The sequence below is a fragment of the Dufourea novaeangliae genome, unplaced genomic scaffold, assembly GCF_001272555.1.
Source record: "Dufourea novaeangliae isolate 0120121106 unplaced genomic scaffold, ASM127255v1 scaffold228, whole genome shotgun sequence".
Lineage (NCBI taxonomy): Eukaryota > Metazoa > Arthropoda > Insecta > Hymenoptera > Halictidae > Dufourea > Dufourea novaeangliae.
In genome coordinates this window covers 1,103,414-1,117,207 of record NW_015374150.1, presented here as the reverse complement: position 1 = coordinate 1,117,207, position 13,794 = coordinate 1,103,414, and the positions used below count along the sequence as shown (strand labels likewise).

The following is a 13,794-nucleotide window of genomic DNA, read 5'->3' as shown; positions in this document are numbered from 1 at the left end:
GAGACCGACATTTTGAGGTTTCTGGGAATATGTTTGTATAACTGCCTGGGCGTAAGCGAAGCCATTTTTTCTGTGCAATGTGTAATAATATTGTAAATGAAGTGAGAAAGACGGAACGGGAGAAAGAGAGGGAGAGAGTGAGCGAGAGAGAGAGAGAGTTATGAAATGTATTCGGAATTTCAAAGAGAAGAGAGACTGGACTCGGGTGTCGAACGAGGAAACAAACGGAAACGGTTTCCATTTCGTCGTTAAATATCGAATTGTAAGAAAGAAACCAAAAAAAGAAACACGAATCGATAGAACCAGTAGCGCGCGCGCGCGTGCGGAATCATTCATCAAAAAAAAAAGAAAAGAAAAAAGTCCCTCCTAGTGTAATGTTTCTACGGACGTGATAATTATTGGATGATGGAACGAAACGATGACGAGGAACGTTCTCGTTTCCGGGCGGTGGTCTTCTCTTATCACCGGGACTGAATTGTTTTTTCTAAATCGTGTTTAAGACGGGAGACCGCGGTCCGGAAAAAAAAACGAAACAAACAAAATAACCGAGCACGCATTGTATAAATTTATTGAATGCGGAGTGTCGGGATGCATAGTAGGCTTATCGATGAATCGTTTGTAAAGTGGTAGAGCGAGGAGGAAGATGAAGAAGAGAAAAAAAAAGATGCAAAAATAACGGCAGGAAGGCATAGTTTTTATTCTATATACTTTTGTAATTGGTCGAGTTCTACCCGAGGATAGAGCGGACTCAGTGCGGCTCGACGATATGCACGAAAGAAAAAAAAAAGAAAATGAGAATAATAAATTAGAATTCATCATCTCTCGATGCGGACGATGGAACGATCCAGTTTTTGGCAAGTTTATCATGTTGATCACACCGATCCCAATTGTGCGCGCCGGTGTTGCCGCGCATCGTGTTGGTTTAGCTTCTTCGATGATGTCGCGAGCATGGACGACGAACTCAAAAGCGTGTACAAGAAAGAGAACAGACAAAAGCACACACGATCTTAGGCTGTATCGTCGCATATAAACGCATATTTAATTCTAATTGTAACGATCAACGTCTAAGATTCATTCAGGATACAGTACTATTCTGGACCTGATTCAAGGGGATTTCGGAGCGGTTTTCTGCGTCAGTGCAACTTGACTTCGGCCGCGTGAAAAAAAAAAAAAGAAAGAATAGACGACGTGGAAAATCTTGTTGTCTTGACCGGCGAAGACAAATTTAAATATTGTTCAATGTTCCTGGAAGGATTCAAGTGCACTGACGGGAGGAAGAATTGTCTCGACTGGAAGTCTCTTAAAGGATGTACCCTAACGTACAACTTAGTGTACGTCCAAAGCCATAGTGCCTACACAATAATGATCACACCCTTCTGCAACTGTAAATAATACAAATATATATATATATATACATATATATATACAAGTAAGGACGTGACAACCCCTATGGAAAAGAGAGAGAGCGAGAGAGGACAGAGATGCTGCAGACACCTCATTAAAGGTTATCACAAGATATCGATTAGTTAGTTTTAATTATAATTAATATTATTATTGAAGCATTACACGAGAAGAATGTTAGTTTATAAATTCACTTATTATGTATGTATGTATGTGTAATAAGTGCGTACATTTAACAGTCAAAGTGAACATTGTGCAGAATAATATAGAAATGCAAGAAGATGCTTGAAGTGATCAGGTAGAAAAGATTTAGGGATCATCATGTTTATCAAAACCGTGCACTCTGGTTTAACGAAGAATATGATTTGTCGCTTTAAACGTTTTGCATCCATATACGGCATACTTACAGTGATTCGAAGAAATATCATTTACCGTGGAGAAAGAACAACGCGCAGCTTTTAATGCCCATTCGGATTTATTTCTGAAGTGATCTTAACACGATTCACCCCTTCGAGTTAGGAAATTACGAACGATTATTCTGCTCAATGTTCATTCACCGCCTATCTGCAACAGAGAGGATTGTACTAGTTTCGTTTTCGTTTTCAATTACTGGTGACATCGCGCTTTTTTCATACGCATCGTGCAACGAGAGGGGAAGCAAAGAAAGGGAAAAAGAGAAAGGGAGAGAGAGAGAACAGAGTGCGTGGAAATGTGTGTGAGTGGTATATAATGAATGATATTAATGACTGTCGAATGTTTAATGGTCGGTGATCCCGATCGCCGGCACATGTACACACACACACACACGCGCGCGCGCGCGCACGCACACACACACACACACACACACACACACCAGTGAGAAGTTACAATATTTTCTACCTGAATATTTGCAAGGATCTGACGGAGTCTGAACACGTGGGATTTTTAATTATAAATAATTAATATTGGTGCTCCATTTGACGGAAGTACCGTAACACATCAAGCGACAAACCGTACGAGAAAGAAAAAAAAAGAAGTCGCGTTTTCCGGCGTGTTCAGACCTCGGCGTGATCTTTTTATAATAACTTATCATGATGATGGCAGTCCATCGTTTCATTTTTAACCCGATATTCGTAAAAACCTCTACCCGCTTCTGGCAGTCTGTCGAATAGAGCGGCGCTTCTCGTATTTTACACGAAGACATTTAACGCGTATAATTTCCTTTCGTTCAGCGGAACATTCGTAATCTTTACTTAACGCGATCGCGCGGCAATATATATAAATATATATATATTTAAACAGAAAAGAGAGAGAGCGAGAACATCGAAAGAGTAAATTATTAGTTTCGGAAAGGCAGACGCCGCAGCGGTGAACCGTGATCGTTTCGAGTAAAACGAAAGAAAAATAATGCGTTTCCACAATGGTGCATCATCGATATTCCTTGCGACCTTAAGTTCTGCCAGCGGGACGCTCTGTTGAGTATCAAATGTTCTGGCGTGCGAGCGCTCGCACACCGTACACACTTTTCTACGAATATATATATTTGAGAGACTGTTCAGAACTTAATGGCAGAAAAAGGGAAATTGATTCTGATCGATTGTCTTTAACAAAAAAAAACGAAAGAAATCTAGTGGTGTATGTACCAATACGACGAACGAGAATTTTGTCACATTTTATGGGCAGAACCCGCCGAATCAACATCGTGAAAAAAGAAGAGAAAGTTACAAAATATAACCTTGTGTAACGTCATAGGGAAATGTGCTGTTTTTATTTTCACGGAACCTGAACTTTTGCCTATTATTCACTACGAACAACTGAAAGTTCATTTAGAAACTTTCGATATCGAGGACTTCATACTTCTTTCGTTTGTAAGTTACTCATTATACCATATTTTTTACTTAAGACAACTGTTAATTTTTTTTAAGGTTATAATATACGAATCTAACAAGAATTTTAAGAAATGATTATTTGTGAATATGTAAAAATTTGATTATAATGTTTTAATTTAAATAGGAGGGAGAGCTGTTATTTAAAGAAGTGCGCATGCGCGTATCTACCGCCTTTAATTCGCGCGGTAACGTTGACCGCCAGCCATTCGCGCGTCGACGGCGGACGGGAGTGTGTCGTTCGTGTCCTTGTGTAGTTTGATGTTTCATTTACATTCGTATGTTACAAATTACTTAAACCTCCAAGTATATATTATATACAAAACATTCTTATTATTGCGCAAGTAATTATTATAGCTGTAAATCATAATTTAAAACAAATACTAAAACAATAAAAGGTACATAATTGTAAAAAAATATGAATTTTCACATCGAAAGTACTCTATACGATAATATTATTTCAATTTGGAGAACAATTTTGAATATTTAAGGTATTAAGTAAGAATAAACATTCAAATTTTAAACTGAATTCAAATCGAATGTGTTTCTCTCTATACAAGCTAGATAATGGTGCAGAAGAAAAGTCTCTAGCGAGGAGACTTACTAGCAGGCTTGTTAGTGCGTAATGTGTACCAGCCTTTATAACTAAACACATAAGACAAAGACAGAGACGCCACTTTCAAAGTAGTCCTTTAAGTTGATCAGTGAAAATCAATTGTTTCCCCGTTGGCGCGAATTATTGAGTAATTTCCTAAATTTAGACAATATTTAAAACTGACAACTGAAAAATCACCAGTCAAAATAAGTAGTTCAAAGGACGCAAACATGCCACCAAAGTGTAAATTTCAAGAAGGTACACATTCATTTTTTAATACAATTAGTATCGAATGTTCCAACATCTCATTAGACCGAGTTTAGTTAATAACTGTTAATTACGTCTTTTTGTTCACATTCGATACACAAACTCATTCATAATAACTGTGTGATTATTCACAGGTGAGAAAGTGTTATGCTTTCACGGGCCATTAATTTATGAAGCAAAATGTCTAAAGTCCTCCATTACCAAGGAAAAACAGATTAAATATTTGATTCACTATGCTGGGTGGAACAAGAAGTAAGTATTTCTTTGATATAAAAGTTGACAGCGAACTTATAAACGTTAACATCACACAAATAGTTGGGATGAGTGGGTTCCTGAAAGTAGAGTACTGAAGTACAATGAAGCAAATGTACAAAGGCAAAGAGAGGTTCAGAGAGCTCACTCGAATCAGCAATCTACCCAGAAAAATAAAAAGGGCAATACATCCTCTAAAACTCAAGGGCGTAGGAGTGAAGGTGGTCGTGAGAAGGACAATGATAGTAGAGCTAGTACTCCCGTTGCCACAGTTGAGAAAACTGTTAGTAGATTTACAAAAAGTGCTGCTAGTTCTGTCGTGCCGTCTTCCTCTCACGAGATTACTACAGATGCTCCACGCAAAAAACGCAGGTGTGTTTTAAAATAACATTCAAAGAAGCTTTGTTCCACTAACTGTAAATTGTAAAGTAAATATGATTAATTACAGTCGGATAGAGCCATCTGGTGAAACTGAAGAGTATCTTACCAAGGTAGAAGTTAAAATTAAGATTCCCGAAGAGTTAAAGTTTGTACTTATCGATGAATCAGAAGTTATATTGAAACTTAAGAGTGATTCTGTTAGGTATTTATGTATATTAATTTTTCTATATGTGTCTGTTAAAACTAGGAAAATTGTTCATTAGAAATTAATCATTTTCAGGGAAAGTACATTAGAAATCACTAAAGGTATTCGTGAATATTTCAATATATCCTTGGGTCTGCAGTTACTATATAAATGGGAACGTCCCCAATTTATTCAGATAATGAATGACAATCCTGAAACACTGCCTAGCCAATTATATGGTGCCTTCCATTTATTAAGGCTATTCGGTATTATTTTATTTTAAGTTTGGAGAGTTTTATGTTAGAATTGGTGTGTAATTCAATCGTTTTTGCAGTGAGACTGGGTGGAATGTTATCATACACCACATTGGATGAAAGAAGCATACAACTGTTACTATCTCATTTTCACGATTTTTTACAATATTTACAAAAAAATAACGCCGAACTTTTTAATCTCCAACAAGATTATGCAGACTCACCGCCTGATTATCATAGAAAATATGCTTAAGTTAGTATGAATTACTATATAATTTTAATGAACTAAAGCAATATTACCACTTTTTTGCCTGGACTATATTGCATGGCAGCTGCAATGGTTGTTTAAAAAACATGTACATTGACACTGTTATGTTATAATTAATTCGTTATGCAAACTAATTAGGTTACTGTAAACATGTAAGACCTTTGCAAATTATGTGTTATATATTTTTGGAACTGTGAACTCAATTTTTTAGTTTATTACATGTACAAAAAAATATACTACACTGAATGGTATATATTTTAAAATGTTAATAATAACTTTTATTTATTGTAACTACAGTGTATTACACTTTCATTACTTGATTATAATTTTATACGTATTTAAGGCTGATTTAGTGAAAAAATATACATTCATTTTTGTATTATTCCCATGCTCAAAAATTCAGTTGACCTTTTATAACATGAAATATTTTAAACTGTTGTTTAATATTAAACTGACAGTAGTTAAATAACCTTAAAACATACTGTTTCCTTCACGTTAGTGATCATTATTTAATCCCTTTCCGTGAATAAAGGAAAACAAGAGATTTTTATAACAAATGAATGATGTTACTGTGTAGGAACATAACGTTTTAAAAGTAACACAGATCTACAACTGTGATTGTTCGTCGTAACGTATAGATTCCATAGTGGTCTTTCGTAGCAAATGGGGTTAAAATAAACTTTAAAATTTCTTCCCGGTATATTTGTAGTTTTTCATAATCGTTTTTATATTTACATAGAACCGGCAGTCGATAACAGCACACGTATACATGAGTCTACAAGATGTATGCACATATATATACAGTTAACTGCGTACACAAACCTATCATCTAGTCTACAAACATCGGGTCAGTCAGTCAGTGGCAAGAAAAAATGGCGAACGTCGAGTTGAACGTCGACGACCTCATACAAAGATTGTTGGAAGGTACGTGATAAAAAAAGAAGCCTCGGTGAAAAGAAAGTGTGAAGTTGGTCCCGGGATTCTTGTCTTCGATTTAGTGTACAGTTAACCGGAAGTTTTTTCGAAGAATCCAGCGAAACTTAGCTTGCTCCGATGTCGCGCCGCGTACATCGAGCATATACGTTTCTTTTGCAACCGATGGAAGATTAAAATCGTGCGCGGTCTACTTTACGACATTCGATATTTATGTTTTTACGGGTCCGTGAATGGTTTTTCTCGGTCTTCTGTGTTCGTACGAACACCGTTTTGCTCGCGGTCTTGTAGAGATTGCGAAAAAATAATGAAAAAAAAGAGAAAAAATATCGATCTTCCAGTGTTGCAGTCGTCGTTAATTCTTACAATGCCAGACGTCCTCGGATCTATTCCCTACTTCTCTTTATTTTCTCACAAGGCAAAACTATTTCTTTTTGTTTGTTCTCTTTCTCATGCTACGTGTCGGAACTCTGCGCGGTAAAGTATACCACACGCAGAAAGACCAGGTTCAGAAGAAAGCCAAGCTAAAAGATATTTTCTCGTCGGATTTTGTACCGCTCGCCATTATTTGCTTATGACTTACAACATACGATGAAGTAGAAGCTAGTTATAGTATTGTGGCACCTGCAACATTGAACTTCTCCCAGGATATCATCTTCATTCTTGATTGATTTTGCCATTCTGACGCTATACAATGTTTCCCTTAGCTTTTCTTGTATCTCTGCACCTTAATATCTCTGACACAGTTGAGTTTGTGTTGTTCCAAGGATACCTTGTATCCAGACTGCACAAACATAATTTCTATAATGTAAACATTCAGTCTTGAATGTTCCATGAAGTTTTTGGTACTATCTTTACATGGAAGTAACTCTTTAAGTAATGGATCATATTTTTGTGAAGGATATCATCTGTGATGATCCAGTTTGCACGTAACAAATGGCTTGACTGCAAACTACTTTAATTGCATGCTCAATATGTCAGTGTTGACTCATTACTGAATTAGCTTTTTTATAAGAACACTATGTGTATGCTTCTTTTTCATCTCAACAGACAAGTTACTTGTCCTCAGAGTATGATCATAATGTTCTTCAAGATCTCATGGCACAACTTCAATGTATCATAATTAATATATTGTTCTTTGTTAATGTGTGTATCATGGCTATGCTTTTCTTGATGTGTTGAGTTATTAAGTGTGCCTTACACCACTGACTTTATAAGCATACTAGTTAGGAATAAACATGAGACACTCGTTATCTTTGGACAGATTGAGGTACTTAATACATATGAGTCACTCTTTGATTAGACATCATTCCTGACAAAAAACATGTTATAATTAGAATGAAGATGTTAATGCTTGGTGAAGCATACTCAGTTTCTCTGTTGAAATAAATCGATCGCTTTTATCTGTTTTGTAATATTGTCATCTATACAAGGTGGTTCAAATTTCGGTACCATAAATTCAGGGCATTTCGAAGAATGAAAACATTTATTCTCAGTACCATTTTGTCATGTGATGTTATATGACAAATTTAGTAGCTTTTCAAATGCGTGCAACCCTTTCTATTGCCAGACTGGTGAGTTGTCTATTTCCAGAGGCTCATAAAATTTATTTTTAAGAGCTTATAATTTGGTTTCAGAACACTATACAATAAAATGTTACTAGACAAGAATGTTTACGTTATGGTTTTCCATATGCTTTTTGTTTATAGCACAAAGTTCTAAGTCACCTTGTACGTTTTCCTAAATAAAAATTGATGAAACTGTTGAAATCAATCGTAATATGTCGCAAATGGAGGCCGTTCCAAACTATCGCGTGTTCGATCAAATATAACCATGACGGTGACTACGATTTTCTATTTTTTTTTATCGTTCGCCTCATTTCCGCAAATAACTGCAATATTAATAGACGACGTTTCCGATGTGTATGCTCGTTTCAAATTTTGTACAGCTCTCGTCGTTAGAGAAACTTCATTTTTTTTCCATTGATTATGGCGCACAGATTGCTGTGATGTGACCTTGCTGATATGCAGTTTTCCAATAACCACCATCGGCCCAGTTTAATCATACCGTGAATTCCTTCGTTGCTATAAATAATCTCGTGACACTGGTACAAGTTTCCGAAGAGATATCCGCACGCGAAATTGTTTTTTTTTTTTTTTTTCGTGTTCTGTTTGGTAGTTCCTCAGATTTCATGGAACCCTAAACCATCATCCGTGTGTCTGTGTATTTGTAATATTTCGATTAAGCGATTATACATCGCTAAATTGCCCTGAGCTTTTGTTTTCTAGTTTGTTTTCCCGCAAGATTATGCCCGTCGGTATTATTCGAGAGGCTCATATAGCCACTTAATCCCTTTGAAGCATTATAACTACAGTGTGCGACAACCTTTCGTATTCCCGATTATTGCATCAAGAGAAAACCTATATTACGTAGCTCGATGTTTTTATAATCGAACCCCAGTCCTACACTCGTTTCTTTTAACATTTGAATCGTGCGAAAAAGTATAAATCTTTCACGAAAATGCGATTCCGTTTGGGAACAAAAATACGTAACCGTGACACATTTAGTTTCGAGCGTTTTGGAATCCGATTCGTCTGTCGATTAATCGGAACGTTATAAGGGGACGAAATATGAGATTACATGTACTCGGTTCATATGAAATTGTCGTATTTTCGATGAGAATTCAAACGCATCTGCCGTACGTTATTTGGACTGTTTATTCAAATATTATTCGAACCGACCGGAAACGTACTGTAACCCGAGCAGACATTTTTTTAACCGATCAAGGTTGCTTCCCTTATCGTTATTTGTGTTAATCGTTGAAAAGAACCATGCAGTTTATTTAAAGGGTTCATAACGCAAGTAAATTGCCTTGTATGTATAGTCAGAAACTTTTGCCCATCCAAATTATTATTCCCTCAACACGCCAGATCGTATTGCGCACGACGATAGAACAATAGGGATACCTACACGAAGATTCGCGAAAACGGAGTCGTTCGTATTGTCCCTTGCTCCCTTGAATTGGTTCTTCGCAGCCAGAACACCTTCCCATGCTCCAGCGTAGAAAATTATGCTCGACGTACCTGTGATACGTAAAAAATTCTCAGTCTCGCGACATGCGGTGCCGGGTTAAATGTATTTAAACGTGCGAATTTTTGGGCGCAGTCAGAGGATGCCGACCAGGAAAGACCGTCGTAATGACAGAGGGCGAAGTGCGGGGCCTTTGCCTGAAGTCAAGGGAGATTTTTCTTCAGCAGCCGATCCTACTCGAACTGGAGGCGCCGCTTAAAATCTGCGGCGATATTCACGGCCAATACACCGATTTATTGCGATTGTTCGAGTATGGCGGTTTCCCGCCCGAAGCGAATTATTTGTTCCTCGGAGACTACGTCGATCGAGGTAAACAATCGCTGGAAACGATATGCCTGCTGCTCGCGTACAAGATCAAATACCCGGAGAATTTTTTCTTATTACGTGGCAACCACGAGTGCGCCAGCATAAATAGGATATACGGGTTCTACGACGAGTGCAAGAGGCGGTACAACGTGAAACTATGGAAGACGTTCACCGATTGCTTCAACTGTTTACCGATCGCCGCAATTATCGACGAAAAGATATTCTGTTGTCATGGTGGTCTCAGTCCGGATCTTCAGGTGATTCGATGTTATGTTTTCTTGAGGATCGTTCTGAAAGTTTTGAAAATACTGCTGGGGAAAACGTGGCTTCTGTAATCGTGCGACCCGGATCTGCCGGGATAAAGTTGATGTGAACTTAAAGAACGCGACTCGGTGAGGGTTGGAAATTCTGGTTTGTTGCATTTATAAACTACTGTTTGATGTATGTCTTCTTTTTTAAAACTGTTTAAAATGATCCTCTTATTGAAAGGATTACTTAATTTTACTGTACTATTTTAATGAACATAATAAACGAAGTAGTAAGCAAAGAAACATGGCATTGGTACTCCAACGGACAGGTAGCGATAACGCTAAAGTTACTTTAGTACCGAAATTTTCAAGTAGTGAAATACATATACTGTCAGAATACACAGTGAACTTATAGTCCAGTACTTTAAAATTCTTCCACTAAGGGGCTTGTTATTTCTATTCTGTAGGGCATGGCAGTGATACCATTCATGTTATGTAAAGGGTTCTATTAAGCTCTAATGAAAGAAATTTAAAAATGGACATTATGCTCAGTCTATTGATTTTCTATTTATACTATAAGGAGGAAGAGAGTAAAAGTTCAATCTTAAATAGACGATTAATATTGATTTTTTATTACCTATCTTGTTCACCTGGAAACAAGGTATTATGTCTTCTTTTTTCATCAAATATCATCAATGAAGGACTTTTTATAAAAGATAATTAAAAAAGGAGTATTATGTACCAAGTACCTACTTATTGATAATGTAAAATATTTGCATAAAGTGTTTATAACTTTGATCTCTTTCTTCAACAGAACATGGAACAAATCAGAAGAATTATGCGTCCAACTGATGTACCTGATACTGGTCTTCTTTGTGACTTATTGTGGTCAGATCCAGACAAGGAAGTGCAGGTATTGTCATTTATTATTAAAGTATCAAGACATTGTATAACATCTAGCAAAAATTACATCACAGATAGTTTTTATTTTATGTTACAGGGGTGGGGTGAAAACGACCGAGGTGTTTCTTTCACGTTCGGTCCCGACGTAGTATCAAAGTTCTTAAATCGCCATGATATGGATTTAATATGCAGAGCACATCAAGTAGTCGAAGATGGTTACGAATTTTTCGCGAAACGGCAGTTGGTCACCCTCTTCTCGGCGCCGAATTATTGCGGAGAATTCGACAACGCCGGTGGAATGATGAGCGTCGATGAAACCTTGATGTGCAGTTTTCAGGTGGAATTTGCGACCATATTATTACGTTGCCTTATTTATACGGTTCGATTTCTAATTCGTATATGTTGCTTATTGTATGCTTATAGATATTGAAACCGTCAGAGAAAAAAGCAAAATACCAATATATAGGGATAAATACAGGACAAGGCGCAAGACCATCTACACCACAAAGGAATCCAGCCAAAAAGAAATGACAGCCTCGACCTTACTTTTTGACATCAACACCATTAGTGGATGCTCTTGTGTTAGGTAAACTGATTTGGCATTTAAGGAAATTTCTCATTGATTTTATTAAACTTAACATTAAACCTAACGCTAAGGAAACTGAAACTAATAGGCAGCAAAGTTTCTATTAAAGATTAACGTTAAGAGCATTACGTTGTAAGATACGCCCCACCACTACCGGCAGGGTTACACCGGCATATGAGTAACAGTAACAACGGGTGAGGATTCTAGACGGTGGTGCTTGAATGTAAAGTGTTATTTGTGATTGTTGAAGACTTTCAAAACCGCAGTTCTAACATTCTCCTTTGCGTATGATTTTACGTGTAGATATATATTTTTTAAGTATAGATTTATGTTGACTGATTAGTGATTAAAAAAAGAAGAAAAAAACCACGTAACCGTACATTCGTAGAGCCTGTCCGAGTGTGCTTGCTATGGAACGTTTCAAAGAAAAAAAAACATACTAAACAAACATCGTATATTGCCAATACTTTTCATGAGTATTACTTTTCGTGTTTCAGCATGAAGACGTCAAGAGAAGTGTGTAAGATTACCTCTTCCTTGATTGCATCTTAATAAGATAAGTAATATAATAATTAAATGTGACACTTTTCTTTCATTAACTCGATTAAGGATCGCTCCTGTATCGTCTGGGAATTATTATTTACCCGCACCTTCCAGATGCCAGGTGGTCCTTGCGGCCATTAGCGTTTACGAAACAAACGTCGACATTCTCATTTTAACTATTTATTGCTTCCATGTTAAATGTTCTGTGTAATTATTAGACTCCGCAGATTATTCTAAATATTCGTCCGTAACTATTACTGTCATCGCTTTGCAGCTAATTTAATTATCGTTTAACAAAAACGCGGCTGCGTCATGTACATAGATACTCTTTTATTTTGCTCTAAACTTCAGCTCTTCTTTCTTTGTTTTGTTTCTTCTTCGTTTTGTCACGCCTACGCAGGCTTGAAATACTTCTTTAGTTCACAGTATTCTGAAATATCGACAGCACGTTCCAAGGTATGCTGTAGAGATGGTAGATACCGTTTATTCTCCAAGAAACAAAGTAAAGAACACAAAAAAAAAGAAAGAATTATGATCGGAGAGTACAGAGAACCAGTATTTTTAAGACGATGTCTCTATGCAGATTATTATGCCTTCATTCGGAGGATATATACGCTCGACGAAGGGGGATTAAAAGGAAATAAATTATAATGATAATGCAAAAGAAATTCTGATGATACAAGATGTATATACTAATTAAGGAGTTGTCATTAAGGAGAAGAATCTTAGCTGCAGAGAAATTTTAATCTTGCGATAAGCGGAATATGTGGGATCGTTGAAAGAAAGAATAATTACATCTTCTATTGGACAGTGTAAAACTCAAATGATTGTCATTTCTGAATACTATTTCACTTTCAGATGTTTTGTCGTTTTGCTTCTCAGTATTTAGTTTGATTTTTAACTTCGTTTTACGAACGAAAGTATTTTCCATTTAATTTAAACAAAGCGATACGAAGCATTTAGTTTGTTTGCCATACATGCTTTAATAGTATAGCGACATCGTGCACAGTATTTGATCTTTTTCCGTTTGTTCTTACGAAGCATTTATTTCTACAAGAATAATTTAAAAGGAAATGTAACCGTTACCGGCGGTGGACACAACTTATTCACTCTTGCTAAGTTATAAAGTATACAAAGTAGTTCGCATTCATTGCAAGTGACGTGCTTAGAAAGTATTCCAAGTTCGACGATACTCAAACACATGTATAGAGAATAAGTATTTAACAAGACTTATCGAGAGCGTATAAGGAACGATACACTGTTCGAAAGAGATCAACAAGAACAAAAAAAAATTATATTAGATGGAGTTCATAACGCCAGGCTATAACTCTGTTCCAGAAAAAAAAAATATATATATATATATATATATATATATATATAAACAAAATAGACGAGAAAGCATCAACAGTCACGTATTATCTCAAAGTGAAATGTAAATGGACTTCGATGCATCGTTAGGCGACAAAGCGACTAGCGAGCGTTTGTTTATAAATATATTTGTAATTTATGTTTGTTATATATAAAAAAAAAAGAGGAATACGAAGAAAAGAAAAATGTTGTTTAAGCGGCGAAAGACGAATCATTGTGAACTTTTTTCTATTTGCGAGACTTCTATGAATTTATTATATATACATATAAATATATATCGGTTATTAGAAACGGTTAATAGAGATAGACTACGAGCATATTCGACGAAGTTACATCGTTTGAAAAAGTAT

At 36.3% G+C, this 13,794-nt stretch overlaps 2 protein-coding genes across 3 annotated transcripts; both read left to right on the top strand.

Moving 5' to 3' along the window:
* The first annotated feature begins 3,946 nt into the window (after positions 1–3,946).
* Positions 3,947–5,510, top strand: LOC107191716 (mortality factor 4-like protein 1). The gene is given in 5 exon segments (XM_015580815.1): positions 3,947–4,119; positions 4,263–4,380; positions 4,444–4,752; positions 4,829–5,211; positions 5,280–5,510. Coding segments are annotated over 5 exon segments (1,011 nt in total). The 5' UTR covers positions 3,947–4,091; the 3' UTR covers positions 5,453–5,510.
* Positions 5,511–6,324: 814 nt separating this feature from the next.
* LOC107191594 (serine/threonine-protein phosphatase PP1-beta catalytic subunit) lies at positions 6,325–12,598 on the top strand. Of its 2 annotated transcripts, XR_001516278.1 has the most exons (6): positions 6,325–6,391; positions 9,566–10,053; positions 10,859–10,957; positions 11,045–11,284; positions 11,371–11,533; positions 12,031–12,598. XR_001516278.1 is itself a non-coding variant. In XM_015580658.1 (5 exons), the coding sequence occupies exons 1-5, from the start codon at positions 6,340–6,342 to the stop codon at positions 11,476–11,478; spliced, it is 987 nt and encodes a 328-aa protein (XP_015436144.1). In that variant the 5' UTR covers positions 6,325–6,339; the 3' UTR covers positions 11,479–11,791. The 2 variants fall into 2 exon arrangements, 1 of the variants encoding a protein (XP_015436144.1); XM_015580658.1 differs by lacking the exon at positions 12,031–12,598 and having other exon boundaries at positions 11,371–11,791.
* Positions 12,599–13,794: the final 1,196 nt, after the last annotated feature.